This window comes from Heliangelus exortis, chromosome Z, assembly GCF_036169615.1.
Source record: "Heliangelus exortis chromosome Z, bHelExo1.hap1, whole genome shotgun sequence".
NCBI lineage: Eukaryota > Metazoa > Chordata > Aves > Apodiformes > Trochilidae > Heliangelus > Heliangelus exortis.
This window is the reverse complement of record NC_092454.1, coordinates 46247853-46268233: the sequence shown is the minus strand read 5'-3', so window position 1 is coordinate 46268233 and position 20381 is coordinate 46247853. Positions and strand designations below refer to the sequence as shown.

The 20381-nt window shown below is 42.4% G+C and overlaps 1 protein-coding gene across 1 annotated transcript; it reads left to right on the top strand.

Moving 5' to 3' along the window:
- Window positions 1–7219: 7219 nt before the first annotated feature.
- CDC37L1 (cell division cycle 37 like 1, HSP90 cochaperone) lies at window positions 7220–20170 on the top strand. Its single transcript, XM_071732197.1, has 7 exons — window positions 7220–7698; window positions 9814–10095; window positions 11958–12048; window positions 14068–14183; window positions 14486–14608; window positions 15496–15651; window positions 17042–20170. The coding sequence occupies exons 1-7, from the start codon at window positions 7594–7596 to the stop codon at window positions 17141–17143; spliced, it is 975 nt and encodes a 324-aa protein (XP_071588298.1). The 5' UTR covers window positions 7220–7593; the 3' UTR covers window positions 17144–20170.
- Window positions 20171–20381: the final 211 nt, after the last annotated feature.

The following is a 20381-nucleotide window of genomic DNA, read 5'->3' as shown; positions in this document are numbered from 1 at the left end:
ATAGTAAATGAACATCAATTTATTTGGGCATCCAACCACACAGCATGAGATCAGTGTCCTACTGAGGATGTAAATATCCAAATATAACAAGCAATATGCAGGGGGACCACAGGGATGGCTCCTGTGAGAAGCTGCTGGAAGCTCCCCTCGTTCCAATCCCTTCCCCACCTCTGCCCAAGGTCGAGCAGATATGGGAATCCGGATGCACCTCTGCAAGTAACGTGTTCAAGAAAGGGAAAACGAAACTGCTGAAATCTAAGAGAAGGACGCACAGAGCACAGTAGAGGATGAAGTGAGAAAGAAATGCCAGAGAAAAAGCACCAAGGCAAGGGAAGAAGGAAGAAGAAAGGTGTTCAAGTACAGATTTCCCTGCAGCCCGTGGTGAGATGTCAGCTGTCCCCTGCAGCCCACGAAGGAGCACAATAGAGCAGTCCCTAAAGAAGGACAGTGGGGTAAATGTGGATTTGTGGCCCCTGAAGTGTCACAGGTGGGCAGATGTAAAGCAGCAGCCTGTGCAGGACTGCAGAGAGAGGCAGATGTGGATCTGTAGCCATGGAGGAACCCGTGCCAGAGGAGGTGACTGCTCCTGAAGCAGCCGTGACCCTGTGTGCAGCCCAGGCTGAAGCAGTCTGTGCCTGAGGGACTGCACCTGTGGGAGGGACTCATGTCGGAGGGATTCCTGAAAGACTCTCCCGTGAGAGGGACCCCTCATTGGAGCAGAGGGAGAGTGTGAGGAGCCCTCCCCCTGAAGAGGAAAAAGCAGCAGAAACAACATGTGGTGAACTGACCCTAAATTCCCACTTCATATCCCCCTGTGCTCCTGAGAGGGAGGAAGCACTGAAGTGATTTGGGTCCAGGAAGAAGGGAAGGGTGGGGAGGGAAAGGTATTAAGATCTTGCCATGTTTCTTCTTTTCTCCTTGTCGATTAAATTGGGATTTTTTTTCCTTCCCTGTCTGTTTTTTGCCCATTACTGTAACTGGGAAATGCAAACCTCCTTGTTTTGAATAATGAAATTGAAGGTGGATTTTCTCCTCCTTCAGGAGAGGGATCTATGGGATGATTTTCTCCTCCAGGAGAGGGGTCTATGGGATGATCTACATGTCTAGCTTGAAGGTTTACCTGGAAGCTGTTTCTCACTGTGTCTTTTTGAAGATCATTAACTTTGATCATTGAAGATCATTAACTTTGAGCCTCCTCCTTGGGATGCCACCCCTTAGGTTTGGGCTTAAAACAGAGGGTAAGTTTATATTGCACAAGGCACTGGTCTGTGTGACATTCTGCACTGGGCACCACTTGGGTATGATGGACATCTCCAACATTTCTCTGGCACACTAAGACATAGCCAGTGAGGTGCCAGTGCTTGGATCGAGGATGCATCCAGGTTGTCTTCAGGCTGTCTTTCTGTTTGAAGATGGTGTTGGTGATGTTGAGCTGCTGCTCAGCACAGAACTCTAGCAGGAGATGTCTGTAGTCATTACAGTTCCCAACACCATGCGTGCCTAGTGCTCCCTTCCAGGCTTCACAGTTCCTTCCTACTCTGGCACTGAACTCACCAACCACCAGCAAGGATTATGATCTTATCACCTGCAGGAACCTTTTGGGTGAGGTGGTGCAGGTCGGTGTAAAATGCGATTTTATCTGCATGGTCACCTTGGAGGGCTGGGGCATAAATACTGAAGAGAACCACATGTTGCTTGTTGTGTAGTGGGAGGCGTAAGGAAATAATGCGACTGGAATGACCTGTTGGCAAATTTTCAAGTTTGGAGGCAATGGAGTTTTTAATCATGAAGCCAGCTCCTGAGAGCTGTCTTTTGGTTTTGGGTTTGCCTGACCAAAAGAGTGTGTAGCCAGCACCATGTTCTTTAAGACTGCCTTCCTCATGAAGACAAACTTCACTGAGAACAGCAATGTCAGTGTTAAGTTGTGACAGTTCATGGGCAATCAGAGCAGAACGATGCTCAGGATGCCCACTGTCCACTGTATCAAGCATGGTTCTGATGTTCCAACATGTGAGTGTCAATCTGAACACACCTTTAGAGGCAGGTGTATGCCTCTGTCTCTGTGTCTTTGTGCAACCACATCAGAAGATGCACGTTGACCGCGGGAAGCCAACTGTGTTGGGGGTAGGGATGAACTTTGGTTAAGCCACCTTTTCCAGGCCCCTCTCTGTGTGGAGCAAGTGGTGCTGTCCTTGAAAAAGGCTGCTTGGTCACTGAGGATGCTGCCCAACAAGACTGTCATCTCCTGGGTCAGCCTCGAGCAACGGATGTCCTGAGCTGCCTGCATGCAGGGTTGGGTCTGCAGCTCCCAGTGCCCCTTTCTCTGCCAATTCGACCCCCGCCTGTCACTGCAGGGATTTACAAGTCTGGGTATGTATCTTCTTGGGAATCTACACACTGGGATGGGAAGTAGGAGACTATCCTAGATTACCATAACAAAGAGATACTATGTGCTTCTAACCTCTTTAAAGTAAATGAGAACTTTATCAGTGGTTTTACTCGGATATTTATGCTGGACATTCTATGCCTGCCTAAAAAAGCTGCCCTCAACTTCATCCCACTAATTTTATAAATATTTCCTTTCTTTTTTGTTTCTTTTGAATGTGCCAGTATCCTTCTTCAAATGATAAGTGCCTTAGACAGTATTTTAGCAAGTCTTTTTTTTTTTTTTGAGGCCTATGCAAGTCTTGTTTTCCCTGAGAACATGTGTTGCTTCATGCTAGTTAACACCTACTAATGAAGCTCACAGCCACAAAAACACATTATAGTCAGGTAAGACAAAATATGACATTACCTAACAACCTGTACATCATGATAATTACTTTGATGCTACTCTTAAAACTCGGTAAGTGTACCAGAAACTACTCTTCTACAGAAGTATGTTATATTACCCACTTACACCTGAATGTGGCTATGGGCTTTTTGTTGCAGAGGCTGAAGGGTCCTGTGTTCAGACCTGTTTATTTTGCTACAGGCAAATAAAGGCCCTTATGAGAACTACAGTTTGTAGTTTTCAAACCGTGTGGCTTTTCACTTCTGTCAATAATAATCACAACCAGAAAGTGAAAGTAATCATGTACCTCAAGGAAAAGCCTCTTGTGAGGCAGATGCAAAGATTTTTAGAGAAGCAGACATGTACAGAGTGGTTTGTAAAAGAATAGAGAAGTGGCTGAAAGAGACAGGTTAGATCAATGGGCCAAGGTTAATTGTATGAGGTTTAACAAGGCCTAATGACAGGCCCTGTACTTGGGTAATAACCCCATGGTAAGCTACAGACTTGGAAGCTACAGACTTGGGGATGTGTGGTTAGAAAGCAGCGAGTTGGAAAGGGACCTGGCGGTACTGGTTGATGGGTGACTAAACATGAGTCAGCAGTGTGTGCAGGTGGCCAAGAGGGCCAGCGGCATCCTGGCTTGTACAAGAAACACTGTGGCCAGTAGGAACAGGGAGGTGATTGTCCCCCTGTACTTGGCACTGGTGAGGCCACACCTTGAATATTGCATTCAGTTCTGGGACCTCACTATAAGAAGGACACAGAAGTGCTGGAGCCTCTCCAGAAAGGGGCAGTGAGGCTCTCGAAGGGCTCAGTGCCCTCATCCTACGAGGAGCAGCTGAGGGAGCTGGGGTTGCTTGGTCTGGAGGAGGCTGAGAGGAGAGAGACCTCATCACTCTCTTCAGCTGCATCAGAGGAGGCTGGAGTGAGGAGGGAGACAGCCTCTCCTCCTTGGTGGCATGTGACAGGACCAGAGGAAATGGATGCAAGCTACACCAGGGGAGGTTTAGGCTGGATACTAGGAAACATGTTTTCACTAAAAGGGCTGCCAGACACTGGAACGATCTGCCCAGGGCAGTGGTGGAGTCACCATCCCTGGAGGTACATAAGCAGCATGTGGACCTGATCCCTGGTTACATGGTTTAGTGGTGAGCTTACAGTGTTGGACTGAATAATCTTGAGGGTCTCTTCCAACCAAAGACATTCTGTGATTCTGTGAAAGATACGTTACTCTCAGCTTCCTCTATTCCTGTTTTGCAATGGCTACAGCATGGTATTGCTTGTCAACAGATTTATTTGTTCTGTCTTAGACCAGTTTTCCAAAAACAATTTTCAAACAGAAAATAATACCCACTAGAACCATACCCAACAAACATACAGCAGAGTACAGGAACTGCACACTGGAGACTCTTGTTCTCACAAGTTTCAGTTGTTAGTATCGTTCTCCCAAAAGCGGTGTCCATCACCCAGTGTGCAACAAGCCAATCCATGACAGAGTCAAGATACTTGCTTTGATTTCCATTTCTGCCCAGAAAGGGGAGCAGGACTGTATTCCACACAGCAAGCTCGATTTCCCAAAACACCTATGCTGCTCTGATAGCCAAAATCATGCAGAAGAACTTTATCTCTAACATTATTCTACCATTCGCACCCGCAACTGGTTAACTAATTCCTCACTTCCACTTAAAAATTTCACTGTGCATGATCAAACAGTAAGGGGCTCTGAGTTAGTAGTGGTCCCTCTAAGCCTGTGGGTAGGCATTTTATTTACTAACAGCTTGTTATTATATTAACAGTATGTTAATCCAGTGAATCCAATTAATTAATGTTTTTCTACACAGTGCTCAAAGCTGTAACCAAGATAAGTTATGGGAAGTGCTCCTTCCCATCCCCTTAATCCATCTTTCAGGCCTGTCTCCAGGCCAGGATGTTGACAACTTGGGATGTATTTTTCTCTAACTGGGCTCTGGTTTTGCCTAATTCTTACTGTTTCACTGCTATGTGAGCTCTAGTTTTTTTCTGCATGTTTCTTCTCTGAGATTTTTTCCACAAATGTGATTTTTTCCTAAAATTTTACTTATTTCAATTAATAACTGACATCAACATGGTGTGTAAAATGGCAGCAAAACCACTTATTTATTATCACGTATGCTGTAATGACAAAAATCTTGAAGAGATGTTAGTCATATTAGAACTGAGGTATCGTATCACTTTCAGAACATACATATCTGACAGAATAGTTTAATTACTCTCAGATACACTTTTGCCACTGCTGACATTAGGTAACACTATCTGTGTGAGTGATGACCTCTCCTAATGGCTGCTGTGGAAGCTCCAACCGTAAAATCCTAAATAAATGTTAAAACTATTGTATTCCAGGAATAGGCCTAATACTAATTTTGTTGAAATACATGTGAAACAAAAATAACCTGTTAGTTGTAAAGAAAAATTAGATTATGCATGAACTGCAGCTTATACAAGGCTTGAGTCATTAGACCTTATAGGCCAAAGCATCTAGCAACTGGAAGTCACCATTTCAAAGCTCATCTTCTCATGAAACAGGAGAGGGAAAACGGGAGGAAGGCATTTTGTCTTTTTATGTTAAGCCAAGAAGCTTGCATTGAGAAAGATGCCATGTGTCTCAGGCAGAAACACACCAGGACATGTAACCTTGAAGAAGAGAAAGATCCTGACAGGATTAACTCCTGTAAGGAGAGGAGATCAGGCCAAGCTGTTTGTGTGAATTTACTTTATGTAGAATTAAAACTTGTAATATATGTTAATGAATTTGTATTCATAACCAGTAAAATTCAGGGTTAAACTGAGAAAGAAGTGAACAAAGCAGTGGAGACAAGTCGTTTTCCACTAGAACAACGTAACCAATAGAAGGCCCTAACGGGATTAACTTCTGTCTGGGAGATAATTAAAGGTGTAAGTCTTGACACTGCCGAGGCCATTTAGGCGCCAGCTGGGCACCAAGGAATGTGAACATCTGGGCAAAAAGTACATAAAGGTGTCACAACCAGGAGATAAGGAGAAAGTTATGGCTAGGGTCTGATATTGCCCTGTAACAATATAATGAAGTCAGCCAGAATCAAGAAAGGTAAAAAGTTCAACCCTGAGGAAGACTTCGTTACTTCATCTTAAGACCCCCAGAGACCCCGAGACATATCCCCAAAAGACGACTCCACCCAGACTCTGCCTGTTATGAACATTATGATTACATGTTATAATCTTATGACTATGTATGTCAGGATGATGTAACCTCCCCTTTTAACTGTATAAATAACCTAACCCTTTTACCTGACTGGTGGAACTCTTTGTCCAGTGAGAGCTGGGAGTTCCCTGGATCCACAAATAAATACCTTTTACTGTTTAAAGGCTTAAAACTCTGTCTCTAAACAGTTTTATTAGGCCTTTCTGGGCTTCACCTCAAGAAAGAAAAAAAATACATTCACATGAGACTCCTGAGTCCAATCCTATACATGGACATCAGTCCAAGTGTGCAGGTCTCTATCTGAGAAGGCACTCAGTAGGCCCCTTCCTTTACTTCTGATAATCTCGAAAAGGTGCCTGACTGAGATCTATCACCGGGAGTTCTCTCCTTTTGTATTTTGGCTTTTTAAATTATCTGATGTTAGAGGGGCTGATTTCATAGACCTTAGCATTACACACAACCGAAATCTTTGCTATGTACAAGGACGAGTGACGAGTAATGTATCAGTATTATCCATTTGCACAGAGCAGTAATACCCTTCATTAAATAAACCTCACACAGTGGGAAATACCTTGCATTTAATCCAACCTTTCCTTGCATACTCTTTTGAGCAGATTTTATGCCTGCAACCCCGAAGAGCAAGTCAATCCCCCCTGTTTGGAGGAACAGCTAAATAATTAATCGGTGAGAAGCAATCACTGCAAAGGCACAACCTCATTTTCTGTTAACTTCCATTCTTACATGAGAACCAAGCTGTGAAAAACCACGCAGCCCCCCAGGAGTTCTTCAGACTCCAAGTGCGATCACAGCTGCAAATATACAATAGCCAAACACAGTGTGTGCAGATACATATGTTCGTACGTAAACCGTTTATATACCCGTGCACATCTGTTCCTACATGTGTAGTTTTTGACACATGGCGCGGCAACTCAGAGCCGCCGGTACCAGGTCATGACCTCCCCGTACGCCCCGCCCGCCCGGCCCCCGCGGTCACGCACGCCGCTCTGGACCGGAGGGGCCGGGCCGGGCCGGGATGCCGGCCTGGCCTGACCGCGTTGCTGAGGCGACCGCGGCGCCCCCACGCCCGTAATGCAAGGCCCCGCCCCACCCTACCCCCTCGGCCGGAGGAGACAGGGCTGGAGGGGCCCCTCACGGCTCCGCCTTTACTTTTGAAAAGATAACGTGTATTACAGAGACACACGACAGGCACTTGTAACTCGTCAGCGCCCTGCCGCAGGCTGCAGGGAGGCGGCCGGGCCTCTGGCGGCACCCGGTACAGGGCGCAGAGACACGCGGGAGCGTCTGGCGTCATAATCCTTGGCCACCGCCGGCCGGGCCTCTCGGAGGCCTGAGGCGCTTCCGCCCCGCGGCACGCGGGCAGGAGCAAGCAGAGGCCCGGCCCGGTCTGGCCCGGCCCGGCCCGGCCCGGTCAGGCCCCGGCCCGCCCCGCGCGGTTGGCGCAGGTCCCGCTCGACGGCGCGGACGGTATAATCGCGGCGACCTGCAGGGATTGCCGGAAGTGGCGTGCAGCGTCACTTCCTGCGAGGTGTGCAAGCGCCGCGGGCGGCCGGGGACGGCGATCGGCGGGGGCTCGGCGGCGGGGATGGCGCTGTGGCTCCCGCGCTCCCGGGACGGTGGCTCTCCGTCGGAGGAGGACGAGGAGCGGGGGCAGGCTCCCGCTTCCCCCCGGCTCCTGCCGGAAGTGCAGGTACCTCCCAACCCCTACCGCCCCGCCACCTCGCGCCCCTTCCCGGTCCCGGTGGCGCAGCTCACCCCACCCGCACGGTGCGGAGCGGAGCGGCACGGAGCGGGTCGGTACTGCCGGCGCCTCCGCGGCCGCAGCCCGGCCTCCCTCCACACCCTCCCCCCGCGGGGCAAGGGCCGCGGAGGGCCGCGAGTCACCCCGGGGCCCGGTGCGTGTCGGTGCGGGGCTGTGCCGCAGTGTCCCCTCCCGGGCCGTTCCGCCGCCCCGGTGCACGCCAGGAGGGGCAGATGGGCGCTGCTGGCGCGGGCTGGGGGTGGTGTGCGTCTGGCGGCCGCCACCGCTCTTGAGGAGCAGTTCCACCCTTGGCGAACGCTGTGGAAGGAGCTGGGGTGAAGTGATCCCCGCATCCTGGTGCCTAAAAAGCAGGTGTGTGTCAGCCTCTGGGTGGTTCTGCGGTGTATAAATGGGTTGTCAGGAACGCCGGGTGTCCTTGCGAGGAACGGCCATTATATCGGTTTTCAAAACAGCGAGGTTTTATTGTAAAAAAGAAAAAAAAAATTAAAAATAAAAGTGTTGCGGTTCTCAAACAAACTTGGCACAAGAACTTTGATGTTGTCTCGAAAGTGGGGTCCATCACCCAATATGCTGTAAGGCAGTCTACACACAGAGTTGTACCCAGTTGTGTGCAGAAAAGGGAGTTATCTGGTATTCCACAAACCAATCTCAGCTTTTCCAAATCAGCAGTGCTACTTTTATACGCAGAAACAAGTAAAATTGCTTTTATCTCTACTTACTTTTTACCATTTGTATACATGAAAGCTTCAAGTTATACCAGGGGAGATTTGCGTAGGATGTTAGGAAAACCTTATTTACAGAAAGAGTTACTAGGTGCTTGAACAGGCTGCCCTGGAAAGTGGTTGAATCGCCATCCTTGAAAGCACTTAAAAATTATGTAGATAGAGTGCTTAAGGAGGTGGTTCAGCAGTGGGCTGGTAGAGCCAGGTTAGTAGAGTTCATTTAAAGGTTGGACTGGATGATCGTAAAGATCTTTTTCAACCTGAACAATTCTGTGGTTAACTAGTTCTTTGCTTACATTTAAAGTGACAGTGCTTAAAAATGTTACTGTGCATTCTAAAAAAGTAGGAGCTCTTTTGTAAGTAGGGGTTCCCCTAGTCTATGGGTGGGTATTTTAGTAGGCTGATAGTACATTATTATAGCCTTGAGATGTTAATATGGTGAGTCCTATTAGTCACTGTTTTCTACCTAATGCTCAAGGCTATAACCAAGATCAGTTGTGGGGAGTACTCCTTTCCATCCCTTTTATAACTGTCACCTGCATTAAATTTTCCTTCAAATAATCTTTCATAATTTGTGCTGTCCTTCATGTTCCTCTGCTGGAAGTTATTAGCACCACAGATTTTATAAAACAGCACCAAAAGGCTGAGGACCTAATGCATATGAATGTTTTCTCTCCACTCTTAGTGGGAAGGCATGCTTTGTGTTTTAGGGGATAATTTCTTAAGTTATTGAGTGTCAGTTCCCAGCACACACCTGGAAGTAATACAACCATAGCAAGTGCATATGTAAGTAATAAAAGTTGTTTAAGAGGTAACTTTCCCATTCCAGCTGTGAGTGGTGGTCTTCTGAGTATATTTAACAAAAGGAGTGTATGCTTGTGCTGGTGGGCCCCAGACACTTCATAACTTAAGTTCCACTTTCAGTGTCAGTTCAAGGGAAGACGTTGGCCATCACAAAACTGACTCTTTCTTCTCAGAAGTATATATTCAGAGTGTTCTCACACTTGGCTGATGCTAGCATTGCAGTCCAGAGGGGTTTTAGCTGTGTCAAATGAATTTTTACAATCTGGAGACTTGTTACTGGGTAGCAGTACATGATCCATGATTTTTCAAAATTTACTCAACAAAGGTAAGACAGCTTGAATTAGAAATCTCTTTCTAGAAAACATCTAGCTATACAAGATTATGCTTCATCACTCACATTAATATAATTCTGCATGTCTAAGGTGCCTCACAGGTGTATTATATTTGGGATTTAGGCCTGTCTGCTTCTATAAATTAGCTTTCCCTTCATAAAGAGCATGTCTGATTTTCTTCACAGACATACAGCCAAGGGGTTGAATTAGCCTGCCAAAAAGAAAGAGAGTTTGTGAAGCACTCTGTAGAATGCACGTGGAACCTAGCAGAAGCTCAGCAAAAACTTGGTAGCTTAGCACTGCATAACTCAGAGTCCCGTGATCAGGAATCTGCTCAAGCAAGGACTGAAGCTGCAGAGTTGCGATGGAGAGAGGAACAGTGGAGAAGAAAAGAAGAAGCACTAAACCAGAGGGAAAGACAGAATCTATGGAACACGGATCCAGTTAGTAAGGAGGTGTTTAATAAGGTATGACTGATACCATTGTGCATGAAAGTGTTATCCTCTTTTTTTCATTCTACTTGTTACTAGTTCTGAGTATCTTCTGTGTCCAGTATAGCACAAAAACGCAGCATGTGACTCTGGTTTTTTTTTTTTCTTACTTTGGCCTTACCCTACTACTGGATGACTTGTCTCTACCAGAAATGTAGACTTCCATGGGTCATTGTGGTGTTAGGTATGAGGCAGTTGCAGCCCAGAAAGCCCATTGTATCCTGGGCTACATCAAAAGAAGTGGGACCAGCAGATCAAGAGAAGTGATTTTGCCTTTTCACTGGTGAGATGCCACCTGGAGTAATGCATACAGCTCTGGGGTCCTCAGCACAAGAAAGACATGAGCAAATGCAGAGGAGGGTCACAAAAATTATCAGAGGGCTGGAGCACCTCTCCTATGAGGAAAGGCTGCAAGAATTGTGGTTTTTCAGCCCGAAGAAGAGAAAGCTTTCAGTGAGACCTTATTATGGCCTTCTAGTACTTAAAGGGAGCCTATAAGAAAGATGGAGAGGTATTTTTTTTTTTTTTGTGGCCTGTAGTCACAAGTCAAAGAGCAAGAGTTTATAATTGAAAAAGGGTTGATTTAGATTGGATGTAAGTAAGAAGTTTTCTATGATGAGGATAGTGAGACACTGAAGCAGGTTGCCTGGAGAATTTGTGGATGCTCCGTTCCTGGAAGCAAACAAGGTCAGGCTGGACAAGGCTTTGATCAACTTGATGTAGTGGAAGTGCTGTCCACAGTGGAGGAAGCAGGGGTAGTGCAACTACATGATGTCCATTCCAGTCCAGAGCCCTCTGTATAGCATGATTGTTGCCAAGTGTGCTGCACAACAGTTTCTGCACTTGCAGAGCATATTTCTCTAGTGTGCCAAAATCTGTCAGTTCACCACTGATGACTACTGTGATAGAGATTATTTAGCACAAGCATTTTTTATGGTAGAATCTCAGCTTTGATTTCAAAACTTAATTTGAACAGCTAGCACAACTCCTAATTTCACTGATTACGTGGCTTTTGAGCTGCAAGGTACACCATTCTCATTGTGGTCGGGTCACTAAGTTTCTACCTGAGGACAAGGTTTCTCAGAGTTCTTCAGACAGTAGACTACAATGAGGGTTCTAAACTCTATTATTAGCTAGTGCTCTATAGCACTTCTTAAAGGAAAACCTTTTCAAGTATATGACATGACTCTAAAATTAGAACATAGCCTTTAAATAGTATAATATTTTAATTTAATAATCCTATCTATGACAGAAAGGTATTGTCCTCGTTTCATCTGGGATAGAGCTCATTTTTACTACAGTAGCTAGAGTAGCACTGTGTTTAGGAGTTAGTATGAGAAGAATATTGATGATACACTGATGTTTGTATTTCTTGCTCAGAAAATAAGGACTTCTCTGTGCTTTGTGAGTATGTGGGTGCACAAGAAGCTGGGGGGGGAAGCATAGCAATAACAGTGGGTCCAAATTTGGCACAGGGTTATATTCCATATCAGACATCACCATGCTCAGTATGTAGATGAGGGTTGGCCAGGAAGCTTACTCTGTCTTCTGGGGTAGCTATTTCAGGATTTCTGTCCTCCAGGATTGCTATCTAGGAACAGGCTGGGCTTTGGTCAGCAGGTGGTGAGCAGTTGCACTGTGCATCACTCTTTTATATATTCTATTACTATTCTTATTTTATTCCAGTTATTAAATTGTATTTATTTTCCATGAGTCTCTCTCCTCAAGGGTGGGGGAGACTGAGTGAGCAGCTGCATGGTGTTTAGTGGCCTGCCAGGTTAAAAACACAACATGTATGTCTGGAGTTTCTGTGATAGTACAATTTTTCTCTTCCTCAGAGTTTTATTAATCAAAAAAGAAAAGAGATAGAAGATGAAGAAGTGTCTGAACCACTTATGCAAAAACATGAACAAAAGATTAGACACTTTGGTGAGTGTGCTTTTTCCATTTTGCAGTTACAAGTTACACAGAATTGTTGTAGGTTTGCTCCTCATAGTACAGAATGAGTGCTAATAAATGAAGACTTGGCTAACAACTGCTCAGCTTTATTTTATCAGGACAAATGATAATTTTAAAGCGAAATAAAGTGTAACCTGAAGAAGCTTCTTAGTTTCTGTGATCAGGAAGAAAAAATAAAAAAACAAACCCAAAACTTAATACTCAAATGAGCTTAACCCCTGAAAACTTAAGTTAAAGCAACTTTTTCATCTGTTCAGTGTGAAAAGATGGGGACATTCATGTGTGTATAGAATTGTCTATGGCTGTATCCTTTTAACAAATGCTTTTATGCTGGCTTTTAAGCTTCAGGGCTAACGATTAGAATAGGGAAATTTCTGTAAACCCCTACTGGGACTATGTGTGAATGAAACCATGCACTTCTTAAAAATATATATCATTATCCACTAGGTGTCACAGTTCATCTCTGTCACAGTTGTTGAACCCACTTAAACAGAAAGCTGAACCTTTAAAGTAGTCTGAAATTTTGATGATTCTCTGATGTGCTTTCTGTTCTAGGTGCAGGCTGGTTTCTGGCTCTGATATAGTATAGCCATATTTGGATTCCAGAAAAATCAGAAACAGGACTGAGTTGGCAAAATTCAGTTCTTTGTACAAACTAATTTTTACTAAGCTATTTGGCTTCTAAGGATCTTCAGCTGTTTTAGAGAAAGGGTTGCTAGCCCTGTAAGCCTTGGCAAGCCTTCATTTCATCAGAGAAGAAGGGTCTTGAAGACTTCCTAGCTAAGACTTGGCCAAAATCACTTTTTTGTCTCAGTTCATGTTAAGGTGCTATACAAACATTATTACAGAAGGTGATAATTTTTTTCTTAACCTCCTAAATTCAAAGCCATGTTATTTTAATTCAAAATATGTAAGGGACTTGTAAAAGGGACAGTGCATTAATGCTATTCCAAGTCTCTTGTTTGGTGCTAGCTACAGCCAGGGGGCAGAGTGGACTTTCCTGTCTATATTGCAGGAGTTCTGTTTCTGGATCCTGCTTTGGCTTCCAAACAATAAAGAACTGATGCATGATAGTTCTCTTGAAAACATCCAAAAGAAATATTAGCCACTGTTTTCTTTTTAGGCAGTTGTTCACTAGAATTAAGATTAGGTGTCCATCCATTAATTGTCTTTTGCCCAGTTATAAATATACACTGATAGGTAAAGCTGTGCATCTGGTACCTGTTGCCAGTAATGACTTGTCTGTCAGTGATACATTGATAACAGTTCTAAGAAGTGGTCTCAGTATTGAGTTCTGATTTTTAAATTCAGATTTTTGCATTAAGGGTAGTGCAGTGCTATCACAAGTCCATCTTCTAGTTAAATTTCCAATCTAGAGATTACTTTCCTTTTAAGAACAAGCTGTTCCTGTAACTAAATTCCAATTTCACAGATTCAGAGAATCAGCCAGGTTGGAAAGGACCTCTGAGATTATCAAGTCCAGCCCTTTTCCTAAAACCCCACCAAATTATGTGTTAGAAGCACTTTCGTTTTTGACAGACTGCACATTCTTTTCTTTGTATTCTTATCTGCAAAGATTTAGAGGATTTGTGTTTGTCAGAATCACTGAACGTGTATCTCTGTCCATAAACTTTTAAAACTATTAGATGATACATCTAACAGATAGCTATACCACTTTGCTAGCATGTATGAGAACTGTTTAAAAATAACTTCTCAACCATGCTGCTAGAGATGCATTAGAATACAGGATATTACAACTGTTAGAATTACTTACAGTATCTTTAAAGTGGGATTATACCTCCTGGTAATTCTTTTCAGGGCTGGTTAGATGTATAAATAAAAATCTCCAAAATTAGCTGTATGCTGTCATTCTGAGGTTAGTGAATTGCAAAGGTATTACATATACCGGGGTATCAATGCAAGTACCTTCCTTGCTGTAGTAAATCACTTATCCATTTAGAGTATCTTTAACTATGTTTCTTTTTTTAGGTATGCTGAGCAGATGGGATGATAGTCAAAGATTTTTGTCTGATCACCCATATCTTGTATGTGAAGAAACAGCTAGATATCTCATGCTGTGGTGTTTTGATCTAGAAGCTGAACAGGTATGAAGATATTTAAACTGTTTGAAAGCACAGTTTCCCACTTCCCCTGTATAAAAACCAGCCAATTTGCTCAGCTGTTTAACTGTTCTTCCAACCCTCTCTTCTTTATTGAAAAAAGTCTATAGTGTGCAGTCACATACATATTTAGTTACAGCTAATTATTTAGTTACAGCAAAGCTACAGCTTCTGTATTAGTTTGCATTCATTTAAGAGCTAGAACAAAAGGAAACTATGCTAAGTATTAGAAATATAATGACAGGAAATATCTTTAAATAATAACTTTTTTTTTCTTTCTTTTTCAGAAAGGAGCTCTGATGGAGCAAGTAGCACACCAAGCAGTTGTAATGCAGTTTATTATAGAAATTGCCAAAAGCTGCAATGTGGATCCAAGAGGCTGTTTCCGTCTCTTTTTCCAAAACGCCAAAGTAGGTGAACCTGGGCAATGGTGGGAGGAACTACTGATGCTACACAAGAGACCATTGTTTTAGAGAAGGCTTCTTCCTAACTATAAGAGGCTAAATATTTTACTGACTGACTTCAGCCTGTGGGAAGGTGTTAGCAGTTCTTCTCTAGACAAGAATATTTTCTGAAAATGAAAGTTTAGTGGATTTTTCTTACCCCAGAGGGACAGTAACATATAATAGCGAGACAACAGCAATCTTGCAGACATAACAAAACAGTAACTAAGTAACAACAGCAAATGTTTATGGAGTGATTTTGGCTAACTGTGCCTGTATTTTCACAGTGTACCTATGCATTGTCATGACTTTCTACTTCATTTGCAGTTTTCAGTGGATGAAAGTAGTGTCCCTTTCTCACTACTGAAACAGAGCAGTCCAGACCTATGCAGGAGAAATACAGGAAAACTGTAACTGTGGTTTGTTGTAGACTGTATTCAGTTATTTAAGACTCTTAACAGATCTGAGTATTTCCTGAAGGAGTTCAGTTAGAGTGCGAGTCAACTGGGACTTTACTTTCGACCAGAGAGCTATAACAAATGCCAGTTCCCAGGGTACTGTCTTCTGGGTGAAATGGCTAAAAGGAATGAAGGAATGGCTAAAATTAGATTTACTTTTACATGTCCTAAGATAAATCGTATCATTCTACATTCGTACTGCAGATTGTCTTAAAAAGAAATCTACCTGAAATTCCATCTTAAAGTGAATAATAGTATTCTGGAATTGTTCACAGCTGTTATTCCCCAAAGGGTATAGGATGCATTATTTAGTGGGGTTTTTTTTCAGCATAGTGTATGTTTTCAACTCAAAAGGAAATGTGGCACAAATGCAAATGTTTAATTTTCTCTTTGCAGACAGGAGAAGGCTATTTTGAGGCTTTTAAAAATGAACTTGAGGCATTCAAGACAAGAGTGAGAATCTGGTCACAGTCACATGGCTTTCAAACCAGGTTACTACACGATCTCCGTGTAAATCCTGGTCTTGTTGGAGACCTGACATCTTTTTCACAGGTAAGTTTCTTATTTCTAGAAATTAATTTAAATAGAGCAGGCTTAGGTCCTGCCTGGGTGAGATGTACCTTTCTGAAATGCAAAGAGGATTATTCCTAGAACTGCTAGTTCTCAGGATATAACATGCAGTAGTATCACTTTGCAGGGCAGATGTGAGCTTTCTCTTTACCTGTTATGATTCAGAAAGTATCAGTTCAAAAACATATATAATTCTGTGCCTGCAAACTGTCATCCTTAAAATAAACTTAAAAAAATCATAAAACTGATCAAATGTTACAATTCTATTCACTGTCTTTAGCACAAGTAGTAAAATGAACTTTCAGTGTAAAATTACTAATCCTATTCATGGAATCATTCAGGTAAGTCAAACCTAAGGAAAGTCTCCTGTTGCTATAAAATACTTTGATCTTTTGTTACAGTACTAGTGATGGCCACATTCTGGAATGAAGAAGCACCTTAAAAGATTGCAAAAAATTAGATAATAGGCAAGGAGTCACAATTGAAACTACTTATTCGAAACAATTTTATTACAGTGCCTCTCAGGTATGATTCAACAGCTGAGTGTTGCAGTAAATGGACAGCCAAGCACTAGAAATACTGAGATCAAATACAAGTTATGCCAGCAAATTTAAAGAATTATTGGCAGTGAGATAATACTGTGTCATGGTTTGAATGGACCAGGGTAATTTTTGATATCAATACTAGGGCCTAAAGAGAAGGTTTTTTAGGACCCTGAGGGGTGGCATTTCCTGCCCATACTCTATGGAGGTCAGGAGGACCCTTTTTTCCAGCTCCTTTCTTCCCTATTTCTTCCCTTCAATCCCAGGCCTTAGATTGGAGAATCCCCCACTTTACCACCAGCGTGCCACATGCTCTTCAGAATCCACATCCATCGGATGCTGGGAAGAGCTGGGAAGAGCTGTGGATCCCTCTCCTGAGTTGGCCCTGCCACAAGGGTCCCTCAGGCACCTTTCCCTGACATCACTTGAGATTGGGTTGTGTGTATATATGTGTATCTGTGTATATGTTTGTGTATTTGTTTCTTATCCCACATCTTATTGCCCCTCTCCTGTTTTAGTAAACCTGTTTCTGTTTTAATCTCCAACTTTCAAGTCTCTCATCCTTATTTCCCTTTCATCTTCCCTTGGAAGGGTGGAGGGGGTTAGTAGAAAACAATTCTGTCCTCTAGTTTTTGGTCTGCCCGGAGTGCTAAACTGGGACATGCTGGTTGATGAATTTTTCAGAGCTTACTTTCCTAGTGCTGTGTATTTTTCTTACAGTAGGATGGACAACACAGAGTCCAGCTTCAGCTGAAATTTTTGTTTCTCTCTCTCCTCCTCCACGTACACAGTTATGGAGCATTAAGTTGTGTGTTTTTCATTTATTGCAGAATGCAGGTAATCTACAAGGCTCCATAAACACAGATGTCAGCTGTTTAAACTCCGTGATACAAAGAGATGAAGAGGAATCCAAAATGATGGATACAGTATAGTACTCTTAAGACTGAAGCCAAGTACTTCCTCTTTTTTTTCCTTTTTTTTTTTTTCCTCTTCAAAGAAACAAACATGGCTATTTTCTTGACACTTATTTTTTCTGGGTACTGCACTTTATTTTTAGTGTCAGATTTTTGTTTGGTTTTTAGGGGGGGAGGGATTTTGAAGGGTGGTTAATTCAGAAAAAACTTGTAATATTGTTTGAAAATGTGCTGCTAGGTTTTTGGTTGTCTTTGAAGAGCAGGGTTCTCATATTGCCGAATGTGAAACTGGATGTGTTTTCTGCTACTAACTTTGCCTTTCATGACTTAAGAAATTATGAAAAAAAAATCTGCACAAATACAATGTTTACAAGAAGTGGTAGATTCTCAGTAGAATCTGCTATGGTCTTACTACAGATGTGGACATGTTTTTCTCTATGAATATTAGAGATCACAACTGTATTCTTGCTACCTTGCTGACATTATAAGCTCTCAAATATGGTTTTCACTAATAGCAATAAATCAATATCTGGTATCAGTATTTCAGATTTGAATGGATTAGGTTAAAACACTGGCTTTCTACCTCTACGTAAGGGGATTTTAATGTTACATTGTGCTTTCATTAAACATAACTTGGTTTGTCTTAAAATCTAAGAAATGCTTGTGTACATGAGTGCTGGGCTGTATGATTTCTAATAGTCTGACTCTCGTTCATAAGGCTAACTTCAGGGTTTTTTTTTTTAATCAGGTCTCAATATGGGGATAAGTATTTGATGTAGGGGATGAAGGTAACTTGAGGTACAGGCTAGTACTTCAGTTCAAAGAAAAAGCTTTGTCTCAGTGCATATAGCATAAGGTGTCATGCAAGGTTTGAAAGTTATTTCATATGCTACTGAACTGAAGTGGGTTTCTGACATAGCCAGCTCAAACAGCTGAAAAATCACTGAAAGCTTCCTGTTTGAGAAACTGGAAATAGAAATACTATTTCTAGGTAAAGCCTTCCACAGAACCTCTGCAATCCAAAATTCTACTGTGCTTTTCTAACTTGCTTGCTATAAAAGCAGCAAGTATCTCAAAGAATGCTATCAGTACACCCTCTTGGTCCTTTACTATATTGTTCTGATTCTGTGTAAGGTCTGGAAGATATCTGGACTTCAGTGGCTTGATGAACAGTCTGCAGGTTCTTATTCAGGCAGAAGTGGTGCTAAGGTCTAGTAATTTTCAGCTTTGGCTATAGCAGAGGTAGGGAAAAGTCAAAGCCTGATACCAGAGAATATCGGTACAAATGCAGTAGCAAAATTAGGAGCTTGAGATCCACTGACAGAAGTAGCTTTTCAAGTGCCTTGTATTCTATATCAGTTCTTTTGCAGGCAGACTGAGGATAAAGGAGTAAGCAGCAGCTCTGTCCCAGATGCAAATTACAGATAACCAGCTTCAGCAGTAATGTACTGTTGCTTTAGCTGTTTGGTGTTTGTTTCTTTGTTTGTTTGTTTGAAGTTTGACAGATACACCAGAGGATAAGTAAATGCTGGAAGTTATTGTTAAAGTTTTTAAGGGGCTAAAGTTTCATGGTATGGGAGTATGGGAGTAAGTGTCAAATCCCTCCCCCTTCTCCCTTCAGCTAACTGAAACTTAGTAAACTGTCAAAAAAAACCCCAATCAAAGCTGCTTTTTATTGAAATAAAATTGCATAAATAGAAGCAAGCAGGAAGTTAGGGTTTCTCATTGTACTGTGGTAGCTACTGTTTTGTAACCATGAGCTTTTTAAGGATTGTGTAGCTCTAAATGCACTCAAGTCTTCAGCCTTCATATTGACATTTCTAAAGATAAAAGTACGAGTGGCAACTTTTTTTTTTTTAAATCAAAGGGAAAGTGCTTCCCATCTTTTTAATTTATAGTAATGGGGAAATTTGACTAATTCTACAGTGACCATTTTTTTTAGACTCAAATGTGTCTCAATATTGATAATACTAAAACTAGATGTGCAGATGTAGTCCAAGACGTATCAGTACCACAGCTCTATAGTTGTTTACAACTAGTCACTGCAAAAGGAGATTGGGACCTGCATTAGAAGAACACAGCTACTTCAGATGATGCCTAGGCAGTTGGTTGTTTGATGACTCTTCCTGAAACTCTCAATCTGGTGAGCATAAGAAAAGGGCTAGGAGAGTTCACTGAAAAACTGCATTGTCAGCATTACCTGGACTGTTTAAAAGTATGGCCTGTGTTTGTTTGTAACTCTACCTATCTAGTGAATAAATAAATAAAAGAGCTGGTCAAGATATAAATTAGTAGTATGAACTCATGAAAACCAGTGCAATGTAAGATGACAAAGTTAACAATTTGACTGCTGGAAATCCTGACACTCATCAAGGATGAGGATTTTTTTTGAGACAGTAGAAAAGACACGTTTATTAGTCAAGATCATCTAGTTACAGGTTTACCACATTACATTTAAATCTGTTCAGCATATGCTTTCTTTTTACTAATAAGGTCTTAAGCAGTGGTACAGAGGCTTCACCAAATATCATTGAAACTCCTTCTCATGTCTGCAAGATAACTGCTCTGGGGGCAGAAATACAAACATAGTAATAAGACAAATCATCCAAGCAAGTGCGAAGGTAATTTAAGCTCAGCAAAATCAACTGACAGCAAGGATAGCTAAAAGAAGATGACTGTCTTCCATGAGATCACACAGAGTCATAGAACTGTCACAGCTCGAGAAGACCCCTAAGATCACCACATCCAACTGTCAACATCCCACCTCTCCTTCAATTATATATCTCAATATCTGTATCACCCACTGGAGCATGTCCTGAAGTGCCTCATCTACACAGTTTTGCAGTACTTCCAGGGATGGTGATTCCACCATGTCCCTGGGCTGCCCCTTCCAATGCCAAACTACTCTCCCAGTAAAAATCAACATGTATGGATCCCAGTTCTAGTCTGAAATGGCTTTCTGCAGAATGGTGGTCATGGTTCTCCAGTGTCTTGTTGGCCTGTACTAATCACATGTTCAATAAATGTGCTTTCATGTCCTTGTCATTGCTTCACCTGTTCACGTGCTTTGTAATTAACTTTATTCTGAAATTCTGAAATGTGTTTTTTCACCCATCAGTATTTGCAAACGTAAGTATTTTTTGAATAAGAGATTTGTGTTACTTCCTTTCATTGAAGTCACTTAATACATTAAAAAATTAGGCATATTTAATAAATAAAAAATACAGCTTTAAAGTGAGAACAACAAGAGACAGCA